The 19,098-nt window shown below is 40.9% G+C and overlaps 4 protein-coding genes across 8 annotated transcripts; 3 read left to right on the forward strand and 1 right to left on the reverse strand.

The window, feature by feature from the left end:
- Positions 1 to 633: 633 nt before the first annotated feature.
- On the reverse strand, positions 634 to 16,748 carry rundc3aa (RUN domain containing 3Aa). 5 transcript variants are annotated; one of them, XM_028598912.1, is made up of 12 exons: positions 16,588 to 16,748; positions 15,058 to 15,299; positions 6,160 to 6,287; positions 5,654 to 5,787; positions 5,449 to 5,534; positions 5,086 to 5,175; positions 4,330 to 4,410; positions 4,077 to 4,242; positions 3,825 to 3,982; positions 2,461 to 2,574; positions 2,247 to 2,353; positions 634 to 1,846 (listed from the first exon to the last, which is right to left on the reverse strand). In XM_028598912.1, the coding sequence occupies exons 2-12, from the start codon at positions 15,162 to 15,164 to the stop codon at positions 1,704 to 1,706; spliced, it is 1,314 nt and encodes a 437-aa protein (XP_028454713.1). In that variant the 5' UTR covers positions 15,165 to 15,299; positions 16,588 to 16,748; the 3' UTR covers positions 634 to 1,703. The 5 variants fall into 5 exon arrangements, with proteins under 5 accessions (XP_028454713.1, XP_028454712.1, XP_028454711.1 ...); XM_028598911.1 differs by having other exon boundaries at positions 15,058 to 15,302; XM_028598910.1 differs by having other exon boundaries at positions 15,058 to 15,346.
- On the forward strand, positions 6,796 to 7,642 carry zwi (zwilling). Its single transcript, XM_028598921.1, has one exon. The coding sequence runs from the start codon at positions 6,863 to 6,865 to the stop codon at positions 7,109 to 7,111; it is 249 nt and encodes an 82-aa protein (XP_028454722.1). The 5' UTR covers positions 6,796 to 6,862; the 3' UTR covers positions 7,112 to 7,642.
- LOC114569092 (autotransporter adhesin EhaG-like) lies at positions 8,710 to 9,667 on the forward strand. Its single transcript, XM_028598920.1, has one exon. The coding sequence runs from the start codon at positions 8,821 to 8,823 to the stop codon at positions 9,067 to 9,069; it is 249 nt and encodes an 82-aa protein (XP_028454721.1). The 5' UTR covers positions 8,710 to 8,820; the 3' UTR covers positions 9,070 to 9,667.
- Positions 16,198 to 19,073, forward strand: rnf113a (ring finger protein 113A). Its single transcript, XM_028598917.1, has 10 exons — positions 16,198 to 16,398; positions 16,838 to 16,917; positions 16,994 to 17,092; positions 17,445 to 17,552; positions 17,915 to 18,024; positions 18,134 to 18,240; positions 18,349 to 18,438; positions 18,524 to 18,617; positions 18,704 to 18,810; positions 18,921 to 19,073. The coding sequence occupies exons 1-10, from the start codon at positions 16,293 to 16,295 to the stop codon at positions 18,986 to 18,988; spliced, it is 969 nt and encodes a 322-aa protein (XP_028454718.1). The 5' UTR covers positions 16,198 to 16,292; the 3' UTR covers positions 18,989 to 19,073.
- Positions 19,074 to 19,098: the final 25 nt, after the last annotated feature.

Raw genomic sequence — 19,098 nt, forward strand, 5'->3', positions numbered from 1 at the left:
GACCCTTAAAGGTCACTACAGAGGCTCAGAGGGTCCAAACTCAAAAAATAAACACTTGAAAATGATGTTCTGTTTGATATCATGGCATTGTCATATAGTCTCCCAACAACTATTTTTTCCTATCTAAATAAGCACATATGTTCATAACACATGCATTCACAGTGAGTTTTTAACTTGCTTATCCTTAATACAAATTTTTGTCTGGGTCTTTTTATACCGTTTACACCCTTTAAACAATAGTTTTTGTTTAGATTTGTTATTATTGATGCAACAAAACCACACGAAACATAAAAAAAGGCCTCAACTGTTGTCAAAGTTTCTAACATAATTAAAATCATACCAAATGTAAAGAGTGCACTATGTTTTATAGACAATAAGTGCAATACAAACTCACCCAAATTATTCAATAATACTAATGATGTATATGTTCCTACTAGTTACAGCACATTCAATTCTAATATTGATGTACAGATATGGTTTGAATAATGACCAAAAGGCTTTAAGCTAACTTTTGTATCGTGCCCCATTTTTGTATTTCTATTATTGTTCTCCTGAAAGATATATTGAGCATGTGTATATGGTTATAGCATCATATAAAATGACATGAGGAAAAATGAATCCAGTGGGCGTGTAGATGTTTTATAAACCCTGTATTTAACAGCCATTTCATTTCAGTTGCATGAATAATGTGTTCTCACACTATCTGATGCGCTGTTAACTGTGGTGCTCTCTGAAAGGTGCTGTGGCATTTTATAAATTAGCTACCTATGTTTTTCTCTTTAATACCCTCAGGTTGTTCTTAGGAAGTAATAAGCAATCTTGGCATTAATGCAATATATTAAACCTTATAATCGTAAACCACAAGATGGAGCCAGAGCACATTTGTCCCATGCAACTGGCTGCCCCATCCAACATCTCCATTTACCTCCCATTTTGAAACGATTTTCTTTAAAATCACAAAAAATAACCCATTGCATACATGTTGAAAGAACATACTGCTGTTGCATTTGATAAAATCAGATAAATAAACATATGTGGTAGCTTATGATTTGATAGATTCAATAAATAGCTGCACAGATTTAAACAGTGGTTGATTACTGAAGCGGGAATGATGTGCACGTTCAGGGGTGGCAGGCACCATTCAGTCACACCCATAAACATACTTCTCAGTGGTGTCACTGTGAGCACAGTCTGTACAACCCATCCTCTACTTTATATGGATAATCTGTATCTGATCATCACATCTCTCTTTGCAAGTAGCTGCAAGTTTGGTTACATTTTGACATGAAACTTAATAAAACAGGCCTACAAACACAGAGGCGACACCATATAAGGGAAGAACATTGATGTTCAAATAAGGAGCAAGGTGGCAATACAATTTAAGGAAATAAACGGATGCTTTAGAAAATAGGTCTGACGAAAGTTTGCAGAGGAATCGCATGATCTTGGATGAAGGGATTCACAGATAGTACAAAGTGGTTGTGGGAGAGAGGAGTTGAGCGGATAAGGCGAGGAGAAGGGAAAGAAGTGACTTCATTCTCATCTTCATCCTGTTCTCATGGAGCTGTTAATGGTCTTGGTGGATTGTGGGAGCAGGGTTTTAGTCGGGTTTATGAGCAACGCAGCATCACCAGGCAGGCAGAAAGGTTGGGGGTTAAATCTCCATTGTCGTTGTTGTTGTTGTTGTTGTTGTTGTGGAGCTCCTAGCTGGGAGTGAGCGCAGGGCTGGGTTCAGCGCTGATGTTGACCAAACACTCGTTGGACTTGAGGCTGGCCAGGGACTTGGAGCTTGGTAAAGAGGCCAGAGAGCCACACAAACCCAGCATGGAGGGAGTGTTGTCTTTTCCTACAGGGAGAAAACAGAGAAAAAGCACAATCAAATTGAGCCTGTGATCGTGCATTGTTCAAGCTGCCCACATGAAACACCATAAACAGCCATCAAGCCTGCCTTTGTATGAGTATGTATGTACGTGTGCATGGGTGGCTGCCTCTGGAAGGCTTTTATGGAAATATATTCCTACTCAAGCAGAAATGTTACTTTACTACTGTGTTTTCTATACTGGAGTAAAACAAGTAAAATATAGCTGATTCAAAATGTTTTTTTTTTGTGTTAGTTTGTTCAGTTACCCAGGAATACTGCATAACATGGCTGACAGATTTACAGTACACTACAAATCCCTGCAGGTTTAAATGTTGCATGAACATGTTGAATGATGACTGTAGTAGCAGTGAAAAGTATTTTTTACCTGCTGAAGTCCAGCCAGCATCTCCATTCTGTTTCCCATCAGTCCTCTGGGAGTCGGAGTTCAGACTGACTTCAGCAGAAAGTTGCTCCAAACTGTGGAAACTCCTCCTGGATGGACAAAACATCATTGTGACACACATATCTAAAGTTCTCTACATTAACTGCAGCTAAAAGCATCTGCTAAAAATAGAATCATGCTGTTTGTGTAAGTTTACCTGCGGAAAAGCTTGACATCGCCCTGGTTGTTTGTGATGGTGGACCACTGGTTGACTAGCGGGATGGAGAGATCTTTAGCCAGATGGGAGGAATCACAGGGCATGAGGGCAGAGCTGCGTGAAGCACAGAGCACAAATAATTAATTTCAGAAGTAATACTTTTCATTTTAGCAAGCAAATATGTACCTGAACATCAAAGGTGGCAGTTAAATAAATCACTTATCTCTTGTGAACGCAACGAGACACTTGTTTTGTGTCTCATTAAAGGTCCCGTGACATGGTGCTCTTTGGATGCTTTTATATAGACCTTAGTGGTCCCCTAATACTGTATCTGAAGTCTCTTTCCCGAAATTCAGACTTGGTGCAGAATTACAGCCACTAGAGCCAGTCCCACAATGAGCTTTCCTTAGTATGTGCCATTTCTGTGTCTGTAGCTATTGAGGAAGAGAGGGGGGGGGCAAGGTGGAGGGTGGGGGTGTGGCCTTGATCAACTGACACTTTGCTCGTTTGAAAGCCATGATGTCTCTCTCTCATGGGTGGGCCAAATTCTCTGGGCGGGCAAAGCAGAAAAAGGGGAGGTAACCTCGCTCCTTATGATCTCATAAGGAGAAGATTCCAGATCGGCCCATCTGAGCTTTCATTTTCTCAAAGGCAGAGCAGGATACCCAGGGCTCGGTTTACACCTATCACCGTTTCTAGCCAATGGTGGACCATAGACAGGCTGGGAGAACTCATATTAATGATAAAAAACCTCATAAAGTGAAATTTTCATGCCATCGGACCTTTAATATAACACTACTTCCTGATGTTGTTACAGCAACCCATAGTTCCCCCCCAAATTTGACAAAGTTTATAGTTGAGTTTAAAACATCAACGGTAAGCTTGGGAGGAAATCTTGGGATTTGGGGGTGCTACTGGGTGCTGTAACAATATTAAGTATTGCACCTTTAGGTCTGTTTTTTTTATTGTATTTTAAAACAATTCAAATCAGATGTGTCAGAGCAAAATATTGCATATTACCGTATATGAGTATTGCATCATAAACTGGGATAATCAGAAATTGCATCTGCATAACATTTTCAGTTTCTTTTCATATTGACTAGTTACATTAACTAGGTTAATAGAGCAATCCTTTATTTTCTACTGAGGAAAGATTTCCATAAAAAATTACAATTTGTTTTAGTTTTAAGGTTATTTTAAAACTCCAACTTTAACTCCTCTTCTAAACCTTGCGTGCACATAATGTATAATGCTGGAAAGATGAATCAAACAAATAAATGTTGAGTGATGAAGTCTGGAGCACATAGTTATTGTTGGAGCTTTTTCATTCGGTGAATGTCTTTCCAAAAGTTTGTGTTTCTCACAGTTGTGCTTGCAGCTCGAGCACGACGGCCTCCAGCTCCTTCTTCTCCTGCTTGGTCTGGACCGTCAGCTCCTCCACCTTGGCTCTCAGACGCTTGTTCTCCGTTTCCACGTTCTTTAGCTGTGACTCCCGCAGACGCACCAGCTCCTCCAGGTAACCCTGCGACATCACAGTAAGTAGACGGGGATTTGTGTGCGTAGAATAAACAAGAATAAACAGCATTAACTTGGTTCTAGCAGCTGTTGGTAGTCACCTTCTGGGCATAGACGATCTTAAACCTCTGCTCCATTTTGCGACACTTGTTGCTCCAGCTCTCCTCGTCCGTCACCAAGGGGATGTACGGATGCTCGGGGACACTTTCCTCGCTGTTACTGCTGTCCACACTGCGACGGTCCTCCTCATCACTCAGGTAGTCGTAGCTACACAGCAGAGAGGCGACAGTGTTGCAGCGTCGTACATGCATGAAAAATGTGACGCTAAAATTGTAGAGGCAGGATCAGTCTTACCTCTGAGTGAACTTCAGGTAAGGTGTGTAGTCAATCACAGCTGAGGATTTCCCATCCAGAGTCTCCCCCTTCAAGCAAAAACTGCACAAAGACAAAAAAAAACTAACTTGCTTTGTGACTGAAAAAGAGTTGTGTATATTTTCAGCAAATATCAATTATTGAAATGAAGTATGGAAGTCACATATGCAAAAATGTTTGGCTTTATATGTATACAATGCATGCACTATGCTCCTTTTATACTGTATATGTGTCAGACATACTTTCACTTATATAATTGATACAGAAATACATGAAACATGAGAAAGTACGTATACATCTTCTTATCACGATTATTTATTTATTTATTCATGAATACATACTACCTGCTAATACTTTAACAGAGTAGAAAAGGAGTTAGAAATATATTGCGAATTCATGTGGGGTACACGAGGAAGATGCCTAAGACAGATATGTTAATATTTATTCAATATAGTCCTATTAAAAAAGTAATAAAATAGGTTTGAAATGCCTATTTTTTTCAGTATAATCTGTTAATCTGTACTGTGCTATACTCAAATTCACAATACTACTTGATTACTTTTTAATCCCTAAATATTGGGCAGAGAAAGTTCGAAGACTAACCTACTTAGGATACTTAAAACAGCTAACAAATACATACCACCTACAGTAACTGTTGATTCAAATAAAAGCCTGGGGTGTACTGGTGTACTTATATATTGAAACCTGTACAGCAGCATCTGCAGTGTGTGTCTTTACCTGAAATCAATGGCACTCAGTCCAATCAGCATGCCAGTCAGGACTTGGGCCTCCTCTCTCAGCATAATGGCTCCATCATCATAGAACCTCCTGCCAGGTGAAGAGGTGATAATAATCACCCTTTAACTTTCAGATATAATACTGATACAACTGAGATTCTGTCTGCATTTTACGATATATATTTCATGTTAAGCATCATAGCAGGCATGTACTTTCCTCTGGTGCAAAGACAGGGATTTCTATTAATTTGAGTGATTAGGATGAACAGACATAGCCACCATGAAGGTGTAGCATCCCTGCAGCAGGTGTCACTTAGAATCAAAAACTAAAATAAACTAAATTGGTTGATTGTCCCTTTCTGACCTGGTTGTTCTCGTGTCCCTCAGAGCAGTGGACACATATTCAGACAGACGTTTCTCCATCAGCGCCACTCGAATCCATGCACGTCCCTGTAGGACAACGCGAGAAGTGAGTAGGAACAGAAGAGCTTTCTTTGCTGCTCTCTCTTGCAATATCCCACATACACACATTCAGTCATGCACACGATTCTGCATACAAATGTCCTTGCCTTTGCTCGTGATGTGCTGATGTTCTCTATGTTTTCGATGCTGGCGATGCAGTTGTTCTGAACCTTGCTGCACGCCAGCCGAATATATTCCCAGAAACTGCGCTGTCCATCTGAGCTGAACCAGCTTCCTGAACCTGGTCCGAAAAAGATTAAAACACAGCAATGAATCATTTCTGCAAGCAGTGCAGCTAACTGAACAATCATACACATTGTTGCCCTCTTGATAAAAAGTTAATTTTGGTTAATGTCTGCAGTAAGCAGACATTAACCTGCAATCTTCTTTTTTAAAGATTATTTTTTGGGGGCTTTTCCCTTTATTTGACAGTGGATAGATATGACAGGGGGAGAGAGATGGGGGATGACACGCAGCAAAGGGCAGCAGGTCGGATTCCCCAATCTATTCCAGTTTTAGAATAAATATTACATATCTGGGTTTTTATTGTCTCATTCATTCATTCCAAGTCATATTAACTGATTTGTACATCTTTTCCTGTACCATATGTTACCTGCAGTGTTACCTTTGAAGCGGTGGCTGAGGATGTGCTCTAAAATGGCGGCAAAGTTAATAAACTCCTCAGATGAGTCATCTATAGGCTCTGCAGTGTACTTTTCTAGGAGAGTCTTTACAGAGAATCTGAAACAGAAGCACACAGAGAAAGAGGAATTAGAAAAACCCGATACAATGCAATGGAGAAACACTCTACTTGCAAATGTGACGGATTTGAACTTTCTGTTGGTTGTGTGCTGCACAAGCCGATGAAACGCAGCCGTGTACTGTACCCAAGCAGACAAATGTACTACTGTATTTAGCGGGGAGGCAGGTTTTTTTTTTCTTATTTTGGGAACCACGCCATCTTATCATACTGAGGTCACCCCAATTGTCTTGTGTACTACACAATGTACCCCTTCAGTGCTTTGGCAGTGTTATCATGAAAACAATACAATTAACCCCCTGTCTTTTTCAGCCCTTGTGCATGCTGTGCTTCCAGGTCCCTTTGGGTCTTGTCTCTCTGAGGGACCGGTCAGCATCAAAGAATGATCAAATAATTCCCTCCCCCTCATCTATACACGGTGGTCTGATCTATTTAGGGCAGCCGCTGCGGCTGCTTTAGTTTGGCTTTTGACCCTGCTGCACCACAGGCAGTTATGCAGCTTGCATGTTAGGAGCCGACATCCAGGCACGGGCTCGGGCTGACTGCCTCCGCTTCGATGGGCAACACTAGCATCACCGAGGGCAAGACTGCCCTGGCAGTGGGAAGCACCTCTATAGCCAGGGGAAAGACTACTGTAGCCATGGGCAACTCCTCCATCTTCAGGGGAGTGACCACCACCTCCATGGGAGACTCCACCATCCAAAGGCAAAAGACGACGGTGGCTCTGGGACGGGCAAGCTTCAGCCGGGGAACCACAACCACCTCCTTCCGCAAAGCCTTGATGTCCAAGCGTAAGAACACCTAGATGGAAAGGACCCTTGAAGCCGGGGCTAAGACACGCAAAGCAACCAAGCAGTCCAAAAAAGACTCTAACAATGAGTGGAAAACCTCATTCTTGTCAAGCAAGACCTCCTTCACCAAAGGCAGGTTTTCGATACTGAGGACTAAGTACGCCATCTCCTGGGGTAAATCATCGATCTTCTGGAGCAGAACCACCATAACTTTGGGCAACACCAGCATAGCGGTGGGCAAAACCTCTGTTACACGAGGGGAGACCACAAGCTCTCTCACCACCCTGACCTTCACCCATGGGACCAAGTCTGTGTCTGTGGTCAAAGCCACCCTCATCAGGGGCAAAGAAACGCACAGCAACATCTACTGGGATTTTCACACATGATTCCTGCACACACTTTAAACAAAAACCCAGGGATATTTCTATCTGGTCAGTTTTAGCAGGTCAGTAGTCAATAAAAAAAGAGCTGCTATGTTTTTTGATCAATGTGTGTACAGGCCAATGTGGCATGACATCATCTGTTACCCGTTTGGACAAGGTAGATTCCCGAGTAAGAAAGTGCTAAGTGAGATCTAATGGGTTTGCAATCAAGAGTGAGATTCTCCAAAGCCATGCTGAGCGTGTTATGCAAATGTGACAGCGATGAGATGATGGTTTATGGTGTGTCTACTTGGAAGGGAGGGAAACTGTGAAACAGCCATGTGGGATGTATGTGGAGACACTACAGTGTGTGTTTTTCATCAGCACTGTTCTCCTGTAAATTGTGCATGTACAGTCATCACCATGTCTACATCTTTGGTACAAATGTGGTATTTTTGTGCACGCTGATAAGATCGATTGATTGCCTGCATTTCCATAACTATATGCTGCCATATTTCCACCAGAAAACACAGTTTTGAACTAGAAAACTGTAAAAGCTGGTTGATGTAACAATGCTTATAAAAGTAACATGTCTAAACACTGCTTGGCTTGATTGTTTTGTAAATAGATCTGAGTATATGGGAGATATTCTAGGATCTAAACGACATAAATAGTAGAAATTAAAGACTCAAATGCTATAATGAGTTGCAAACGATCAGTTCAGCAAGGACACAAATGGGTGGTAAACATCAACCGAGGGAACGACACCCATATTTCATATGGAGGGACGACACAAATACAGGAGTGCAATCAAAGACTCAACTACATGTGGAAAACATGAACACATTCCTCCTTTCCCATTTTAAAATATGACACTGTGCGACTTATTTCACATATGGTATACTGTATACAGTCGTACAAACACAGAGGCTATGTCTTACAATCAGAGGCTATAGGGAACAATGGCTCGGAAGAAAGTGATGTCACCACAGATTGCCCCTTTTGCAACAATGTGTCCTTCAACCGGCCGGTGTCGTCGTGGAGATGGGACAATCACTCCACTGTCCCTGTCCCCCCAGATAGGCTGTGGCCACCTACGGCTGCCTCTGTCCATTCACAGGGACACATGGGTGGTATGTGGCCTTCCAGAGCCCACGTCGATCATCTCAACGAAGGCATTATGCGACACGGGGGTCGCACTATCCACGCTTAGCATTCTGGTCTGCTCTGGATTGTAGCTGATGTTACTATTACCCCCGAGGGGCAGAGCAGGACGTGCTGCATGAGTGTGCGATGCTTTGCGTTGAGTGAGCCCCGAACCCTAGCGTCGAATCTGGGTCAGGAAGACGAGCTTCTCCTCAATGGGCAACACCAGCTTCACCGAGGGGAAGACGGCCTTAACTCTGGGCAACACCACCATAAAGAGGGGAAAGTCCAAGCTTGCTATGGGGACCTCCTCCATTACCAGGGGAAAGAGCACAACATCTCTGGGCTCCTCCACCATCACCAGCGGAAAGACCAAGATCGCCCTGGGGGGCGCCTCTTTCAGCAGAGGCACCACCACCACCTCTTTTCGGAAAGCCATCTTCCCAAAACGCAAGACGCTCTAGATGAGAGGGGACCTAGTCGTGGGGTGGGGGGAAAAAATGTCACAAAAAAGAAGAAGAAAGAAGCACCATCACAGAAAACATTTGGACACCACTACAGCATCTGCACAAGACCTGTTCCAACTGAGAGCCAAAACTGGATTAAATTTACTTTTGGACCTTTGACTTGTTTTTTGGTCGTGCCGGATTTATCGAGGAAACAGGTCAGTGGCATCTACATTCTGTCTCGTAATGTTATCTGCAAAGAACAACTAGGTCAGTCAGGTTTCAAGGTATAATAGAGCTCCAGCATGTTATGTGCTCTAATGTCTACCCCACCATGACCCACATGGTCAAAAAATCCACTTGGCAGGTGATGTCTGTTGGCCAGTTAGCACAAATATTGTGTGTTGGGGCGAGATTCACAACCATTGCCACATTTAAGCTCCCCAAAGAGATCAGCTCCTTGACATTACTTTATTAAGTAATTCCCTCAGAAAAGTTGATTTTGTAGATAATTGTACTATTCTGTCTAAAACTTAACATGAAAAGTGGGTAGTGAAACATAGGGTCAAATCTGGTCATATTTGTGAAGACTTCCAATGACAGAAACATTTATAAAATCAAGCAATTCCTCATTATACAGAGTGCCAAGCCCTTGGAAAACCACCAAGTGTCCCCAGTGGTTCCCAGGGCCCAGTATGGGAACCACTGATTAATGGCTATGCGTTTGTTGATGTGATAGCATTTAAAATCATAACAGAAGAAAGTCAACTGTTGCAAAAGGCCTCTCTGACCTGATAAAGTGGCAGCGTTCTCTCAAGAGGAACATTACAGCAGATTATTTTAAATTAACTGAAGTCCTTTGATCTGAAGGGGAATTGCTGGCGTGCCTCAAATGCAAATGAATGGAGTGGAATGGCAACATGCTCTTGGTACGATTTGACACTGAAAAACAACTGCAAGGCCTTCTGACAAGCTTCTTTTGTGCCCCCTCTCACTCAGCATGGATCGCTGCCAAGCCCACTCTCAGCTCTCTTTAAATGCCCTCTTGTTCTCCTTTCTCACCCCTCTACTGTACTTACACATGTGTGTTTGATCTGCAGCACCACCTAGGATAACCAAAATTACATTTATCAGCAGTGAAACCTTATCTTAACACACAATGCTTCACATTAACCCTCTTAGCTTTCATTTAATTCTTTTTTCCCTGACTCCTTTCTCCTTCTCCCTCTTTCTGTCTCTCTCTTTAGTTTTCGCATAACCAGCAGGATCAGATGACACAGGCAGACTCCCTACTGGCCGCAGCATTGTGTAACACCAGTCAGTGCTGTTGTTTATCGTCCTGGACTGTCGGGGAGTCGTCCTGTCCTGTACTGGATCTGCACAAACAGCCAAGATAAAAAAAAAATGCGTGTGCTTTGATAAATATTAAGACAAGAACGATAAATTTGCACCAAATCCGAATAGACTAAAAGATGTAAAAATGAAACTACAGCAGGGTGTGTCTCTCTCTCACCGGCCCCATCTGTGAATAAGCGTCCCGGGCAAAGTGTTTCATGGTCAGAGGAGGTGTAGAGGGATAAGTGTGCAAGATGGACAGTGAGGGTGTTGGGCTGAGAAGCGCTGAGAGTGTAAAGCAGATGTTTGAACCTGACAGGGAGAGTAGAATGAAGAATAAGTGAAAGTGGTGGTGAGAGAGTAGGCTGATCCACAGATGAGAGACGCCCGAATGTTTAGTCAAACCCACAAAAACTTCTGCTGTTATTTCACATACTTGATGGTAAAAATAAGTGTAGCTCCGGAAATCAGTAAAAATGCAAAAGAAGGCTGCACAGAAACTCAACTGTTATTCCAGACATGCAAAGATTTGTTGACGTTTCCTATCATTCTATAAAAATGGAACTGAGAGGTGGAAAGTGGCACCCATTACTATTGTATAGAATTAAAAAAAATAATAATTTAAAGCACAAAGAGCCACCCACTTGCAGAAACATGTCCATGAGACAGGAAATTTTATTCTCTACTCTCGAGCCACGCCCCGGAAGAGCTCAAACCTCAGCCAAGATGCACCACATCGCCACCCTCCGTCACTCCTTTTCCTCCCCGTTCCTTTTGTTTACAGGAAGCAGCTGAAGGGAGAGCAGCTTACATCAAGTCTCACTCATCTTATCTATGTTTTCTTAGGTTCACCGTGTCCACGGCAACATTGTTCTTCCAGTCGCGGACGATGGCATGAGAGCTCTTAGCCAGACTAAAGCAACAAAACCGTAAATTGTAAACATTACAGAACAGCCTGTTGCCTGTAAACAAATTGCCTAGTGACTGTTGATCTTCAATATTTTGGCTCAGATAAACAAACTGGACTTGCATGAAAATTCCCACCGACTGCAGGAAGCCTTAGCCCTGCCATGTAAAAGATAAAACCTGTTGCTAGTGGCAACAGCACAAAGATACAGTAGATCATGATGACACTGCTGTCACTATGGACATGATAAATATCACCCAAGTCTCTTCAAAGCAATTAAGACAAAGCATCTTTGGATTTTCTGATGCTGTCGGGTAAAAAACATTGCAGCTAAAATCATTATTGTTTTAATGTATTACCCCTCAGTGTGACTGCAGAAGGACATTTTTTTTAATAAGACAAGTTTTAACCTGGTGAAAACATTTAATGATGAACTCAAAAATGCCTGAATACTCTTCTTAGTTGACATTTTGAAGTTGCAACTTTTTCACCTGACCGCAGCAGTGTCTTCTATTATTTTTTCTTAATTTTAAGTCTTTATTGTAAGATCTTTAAGTGACACAGGCCTCATGCAGAAACAGTTTCCTGTGGTGGTGCAAACGTTTGACCAGGTTTTCCTTTTACTATACACAAATGTCTATTGCTGTACATATGTGTTGCTATTCAAATGGGCTCATTCTGTTAAGTATACACTGTAAACACGAGGCACTGAAACACTGAGCAGACCTCTGTGCCTGGTACTTGTGACCCACATTATGCCAGATCACGCAAATACACTTTCTTTTTTTTTTTAAAGAACTGTGATGCCAGTTTGTCTTTGTTAAGACCCCTGGTAACAGACAGGGGAACGTGACAACAACAAGTGAATTTTTTGACCCCCACACCTGAACAGAAACAGCCCCCTTCTCTATAGTCCCAGAAAAAAACATAACTTCATCAAATGACTTGTGAAAATGTTAATCTCTGTGTGTGCTGATTGTATTTTAAACATGTATGATGTGACAGTAAAGGTGAAAGAGGTCAGACTTTATATACACATACATGTATTGGGGGGGGAAATAAAAGCTTGACCTGGTGTACTAATCTAGCACTAACGTCAGCGTAGTTACTGTAGCCAGGCAGCAGTTCAAGCTGTGTAGCTGTGTCTCAGCAGCACGACAGAGCCTGGACCCTGTATTCTGCACCAACGTGATGCCCAGCCTGATTTAATGCACAGCCAGGGGCCCCCTGCTGATTCAGGATCTCTCTCCAGTGAGACTGTACAAACACACAACAACCTTTGACTACTTGAATCAACGCTGACCAGAATGGCATCAAGAGGAAAAACATTTTTCTTAAAAAGGTCAGAAACATCATGAATGAAGAGATGCAGATCTGCCTGGAAGAAGTTTCCCTCCAACTGAACCTAATCAATGTCATGTTGTTCATTAGAAAGTGGAAAGATGCTGTGTAGTAAGCAGTACTGATGAAAAGCAGTTTGAGATTTATTTATGTGTTGTCGTGTGTGTTTGTCATTAAAAATGCTTAAATGCTTAAATTGGTCTTAGCACGGTCAGGCCAACCTGAAAACAACAGTGTTTTTGTTCCCTCGCTAATCTTTGTGTTGTGAGTCTATTGTGAAAACTTTTCTTTCTTTGCAGGCATGCTCTTTGTGATGTTTTGTGTTTTGTTTCACTGTATGAGTCACTAAAAGGCAGACAGGACCTTGGACAGAAAGGTACTGGAATAAAAACGCTTGATTGTGTGTCTATTGGAGAGTCTGGACTTTGACTTTGTTGGTTTTTTTACTTTTGACTATGTTCATGAATGAGGCCAAAGACAGTTTGAATTCTTTAGAAATAAAACAGAAAGGAGGTAAGAGCAGGATGTGGATGCATAACGTCACTTTGGCAGAACGCCTGCACACACTTCACAAATATAATTACGTTGCTGTCTGCAGTACCATTTATGACTATAGTCAATTTACAATTCAAGACATAAAGCAATGCTATAATACATTTTACGAGAGCACCATGAAAGTGTCAAAGTAAAGCTGTAATTTTCCTACAAGTCTCTAGTGATATAGAATAAAAGCTATATACAAGCTATCTGAAGATGTCACCTTAAGCTCTAAGAAGATAAATATGTCATAGTATTTTTCAGACATTTTATATTCTAAACTGTTAATCAATGAATCAATGAATCAAGAAAATAATCAGCAGATTAACTGATAATGAAAATATTTTTTAAGACATTGCTATGTACAACACTGAGACAATAATAATAAAAATGTGTATTTTCAGAAGTACCATTCATGACTGCAGTTTATTTGCAGTTTAATAATTATAGTCATCCTGCAGATAATATCAGGGGGGCATCCTCAAAACATAACAGCTACTCAGTGTAAGAACACTATTATTAATTCAAGAACACTTATCAATGCAAAACATTACATTATTTGACTAAAACACCATAAAACAGGTCATCACTAATATATTATTGAGTCCGTCAGGGACAGTTTCATCCAAAAAAGAATATTTATAGAAATACTACAATAGATTTTAAGCGTACTTAAATCTATACAAGACTTCATGCAGGCTATTTAGATCAGGGGTTTCCTATCTGAGGGTCACAAGATGATTTAAGGGATAAGAAGGAAAAATATATATTTATTATTTCTGACTTTTCTCTAAATGTGTGCTTTTTTTCTTCTGAGGTACTGGATACATTCACATCCTCTGGGCACCTGAAAAATCTTATTCAAAATAAGAAAAACAAAAATCAGTCTTTGGTCAAACTACTCACCGATCATGTTCACATTATGGACTCAATCTCCAATTAGGGGTTACATTTTCATTTTAGGGGGGGTCACAAGACAAAAAAAGGTTGGAAACTACTGATTTAGATCATACTGAGATACACAACAGATGACTTAAAATGTCAACTATTTACATAAAAAAATAAATGCCACTACTGTGAAAGAAGCCTCATTACTCGCCGAGTAAAATCCAAGAGATGTAATTTACATGAGCAACTGGATACGTGAGTTCAGGGTCATCTCAGCTCTCTGATGCACATGAGTTTACAGCCCTAACCACTCTGACCAGTGATTTATGAGACTGCACATCGCGGTCCATCAGCACTTGCTGTACTGTGTAGGTTGAGGGACACTGATGGGGGAGGAGTCCTTGCACTGCTCCCAATGCCCTTGTCCCATTCAGGCAATCAACCTCACTGTGATGGAGGAGGAAACATGCTGTTGGCTGTTGTATTTTCTGTCCAGCTCTATTATAGACAAAATTAGCTGACTAGTCTCATGTTTTATCCGTTGAAGCTGCATCTATCAGTATGGAATCAAGCAGGTGTCTCAACCTGTTTAAATTAAAAGAGACTTTCCTTTAAGAGGTTTTATCCTGCATAATCCTTCATAAACGTGATACCAATTATATGATCTTTAGAGCTATGCTACAGCAAAGTGCATCCAGGAAATTCAAAGGACAACATTGAAGATTAAGGGAATATAGAATAGAACAGAAGCGGGTGTGATAGCAGGGGTATGTGAAGGTGAAAATGCACCTGACTCCTCTTCATCCCTAGCATTTCTAGAAATATGTCATTTTTCCTGCATTATTTTCCATATATTGTGTGTACTGCTGCCCGCTGTTTCACCCCAGTAATAAATACACATCCTCCATTGTGGTCGTCATAAAATTGTGAAGTGAGCAGCATGCAGGGACTGGTAGGCTACTTGTAATGCTGTAAATCGACAGAGTCGTGAGGTATACCTGCAAACCGTGATGAGGTTCTTTCGCTCCACACCGACGCTCCGAGCAGACGGCTTTTTCGATGTCAGACCCATAGCCATTGCTGTGTGAATGCAGCCCGACTCCATCCAGCGGCGGCCCCGGGGCCTCTTCGGGATCCGTGTCCAGGCCAGGACCCCTCCCTCCGCGGGCCCTGTGTCCTACAAACACCCGCTGTCCTCTTCGGGGAGCCACGGATGATGATGATGATGCTGCTGCTGCTGCTGCTGGAGGAGGAGGAGGAGGACAGAGCAGCGACGACCAGAGATGACTAAATGTATAAGTTCCGGTTAGAACTTTCGAAATAAAAATCACCCTCATTCATTTGCGTTTTTACTGTGTTGATTGTCGAATAACAATACTTTTATTTTCACATTTATTTCCTGTTGTAGTCAGCGAACGTTATGCACTTGCTTGGCACAGCTGAGATAAGTGATGCCTTCACGTACTTTTGTATATTAGTAAATTCATTTCAGGCTAAATACTTAAATAAACCCTAAAATACATATGTTAATTTTTAGTTTACCTACTTGCAAAACGCTTTTATCTGTTAGGAAAGTATCATATTCAAAAATAAATAAATAAAATCCCCAATTTTTTGAATTGATGTGGATATGTTTTTAATGCATTTTAATCATTGTGACAAACAAAATAGCCTATCTTCTGGTAACAGTATTTTGTAAAATCGTTGTTATTTATTTTCTATTATAGTTCATTTGTTTATGTTTATTGCACTTGCTTTATATTACAATTCTAGAGCTGCTATAGGCTAGACTTTTATCTGATATCTCCTTGTTTTGCATAGTTCAATGAAGTGAAAAAATAGTGTTAAGAAGAACATCCAAAAATAGTGTAGGCCTACATGGATAATTAATTGACTGATTAAAGAATGTTGGTTTACAGAGGGGCACAACTTCAGTATCAGTATATGGTGTCATACCACACATGCAGAAGAAAAACAATACAGCAATAACCAGTAAAATCTATTATACAATTGCCATATTTCTGTGAGCAGTGAAGGCATCATGTTTGTGAGAAAAAAAGTACATTTAAGAATACTGTTTAATGTAATAATATGTTGAATATGTGTTGGTTTTAGAATAAATTATGGACAGTAGTGATTGTCACCTTGACCAGCAGACGGCCACTAACCAAGACTCCAAGGCACTAGAGGGCGCTGTGGTGATAGCGATTGTTTATATCGAAGAGAAGGCAAGATGGCGGAGTCTGAAGAGCCAAAAGCGGGTCCATGCACTTTTCTGTTCAAAAAATCTACTAAGAAATTCTCCGGACGAAAGAGAAAAGCAAGCGACAGCGACAAAGGTAGTCATTTATCGTTTAGCTAATGTTTTTCAGGATGAGAATCCCTTGGGCTAGGAACGCTGTGGCTTTGTCACCGGTCTTTAATTGTCAAACACAAACTAGCTAGCTACGTCATCTTAACATTTACGTTAACTGGCAAGTATTTGTCCGTTTTTGTATTAATTTACTTATTAAAACAATAACATTCACCTGATAAGAGCCAGGCGAACCGAAAGATGAGAGCAACTCTGTAAATTGTGGGCAGGTTGTTCAAATGTTCGTCACACACAAAAAAAAACAATTCCCTCATTTTTGCTGCGTTCCAGCTCCCTCGGAATATGGAAGGTTATGTGACATGTTTGGGCAGCCTGTAAAAAGTTAGAGCTTTCATTTATGGAGAACAGCATTCCGACTTCAAGAGAAGATGCAAAAAAATAAGTTTAACTCATTCTTTTTTCAGATGGCAACAGTGATGAGGACCAGAGCTCTGTGGTCAGAAAAGGAAAGAAAGACACTCGAGTCAACCCCATGATTCAAAGGGTACAATAATTATAATATTTCAAAATCCATTTTTAGTTTAATAGTAAGGCCTGACCCTGGTCTTGTCCCTGTTCAGACAAAGAAGGTGGAGAGAGATGAAGAATCGTCCAGTGAAAATGAAGGAGACAAAGAGGAGAAGAAGATCACTGTTGCCTACAAGTCCACACGATCAGCAGTAAGTTGAGGCATTTTTCTCTTATTGCATTTTGTAAGAGTCACAGGAACTATACAGTTTAAATCCCCCTGTCAGGGAAAGTATATGAGAAACAGTAACTATATTAAGATGCCAATGAGCGAGGTAAGTAACCTCCCAGCTTCTCCCAGTGAAGCTGCTCAGTGGCCGAAAAGTGTTGTTCTCCATCTGCATCCGTGTTTGTCTGAGTTCTGATAAATTAACTTAAAACGTTTGTTTTTGTCCATTCACAGACAGGTATGTTGTTGTGAAGCCACAATCCGTTGGCTTGATGGAAGTACTGTACAAATCTTTTTTTTCACTCTGTTATTCTCTCAATCTTGCCCCAAAAAAGAAACCAGAGGGACCTGAGGACATGGGTGCAACTGCTACATATGAGCTGGACACAGAGAGAGACAACGACGCTCAGGCGATCTTTGAGAGGAGTCAGAAAATCCAGGAGGTATAGGGGATTACACAATGTTATTATTAATGGCACATTTTTTTTGCAAAAAGCTAAATTTTAATCTACATTAATGGAGTGTTTCTTTGTACATTTTGATAGATGTTTTAGTTAAATATTCAGTATTTGTATATTAGCAACAAATATTACATTTAAAATTAAATTTGAGTTTTAAATTTATAACTACACAAAGTAATACCTGAAATCAAATTGTGATTTTGATTTTTTTCCTCACAAAGCTTTTCATAAAAGATAAAAAGTAGCATCTTGCTAAATGTTAACTTACAGTTTTTCTGCCAAATAATTATATAATTATAAATTTTCCTACTGACTGTATAATCCGTTTTGTACCCCTTCAACAGGAGCTGACGGGTAAAGAGGACGACAAAATCTACCGCGGCATCAATAACTACCAAAAATTCATCAAGCCCAAAGATACCACCATGGGCAATGCCTCCTCTGGCATGGTCAGGTATGTATTAAGGCAAGACATATTCACCAAATGCTTTCATGAAACGCTTCATCACCTATGAATGCTAATGTGTAATCAATTATTGTCGATGCATATCATTTTTGAACAGAAAAGGACCAATCCGAGCTCCTGAACACCTGAGAGCCACAGTCAGGTGGGACTACCAGCCAGACATCTGCAAAGACTATAAGGAAACTGGTTTCTGTGGTTTTGGAGGTGGGTATGAGATTTGTAACATTAAATTATAAAAGCCATATGTTGAATAACTAAAACTCTTTAACATATTGACCTTTTAGTGTTCTTAATGTTCTCTCTTGCTATTAGACAGCTGCAAGTTTCTCCACGACAGATCAGACTACAAACATGGCTGGCAAATCGAGCGGGAACTGGAAGAGGGCAGATATGGAGCAAATGGTGAGTTCAGGGGGGTGATTTCATGTCATTTTTGTTTATGCCTGCTGCATAAGCATTTCCTGAACAATACTGTGCTTTCATCTAGATGAGGAGAACTACGAGGTGAGCAGTGACGATGAGGATTTGCCCTTTAAATGCTTCATCTGCAGGGAGTCCTTTAAGAATCCCATCATCACAAAGTAAGACTCATTTCCTCTGCTTCTTGACTGTGCAGAGCCTTGTTTATTACCAGCTGCAATCTGTTAACCAGTTAAATATCTCCCAGGTGTAAGCACTACTTTTGCGAGGTCTGTGCTCTTCAGCATTACCGCAAGTCCAAGCGTTGCTATGTCTGCAACACTCAAACCAACGGTGTCTTCAACCCTGCAAAGGGTAAGTAGATGCTGTCAAGACCTTTTGAGATGGGGGAATAAACTACTAGAAATTAATGATGAATGCAACTCAATGACTCCCTTCAATCTATTATTTTCCTGTTATTCCAGAGTTGATGGCCAAGATGGAAAAACGCAATGCCGCAACAGACCAGCCACCATCGGATGAGGAAGATTAACAACATCTGAACCTTGTCAACCCTCCCCTTATGTGTTTGTCTGTGTACATTTTGAATAAAATAAAAGAATTTTTTTTTAAGACAACTGCCTCACTGTGTGGTACCATCAA

The sequence above is a fragment of the Perca flavescens genome, chromosome 15 (genome assembly GCF_004354835.1).
Source record: "Perca flavescens isolate YP-PL-M2 chromosome 15, PFLA_1.0, whole genome shotgun sequence".
In the NCBI taxonomy this organism is placed as follows: domain Eukaryota; kingdom Metazoa; phylum Chordata; class Actinopteri; order Perciformes; family Percidae; genus Perca; species Perca flavescens.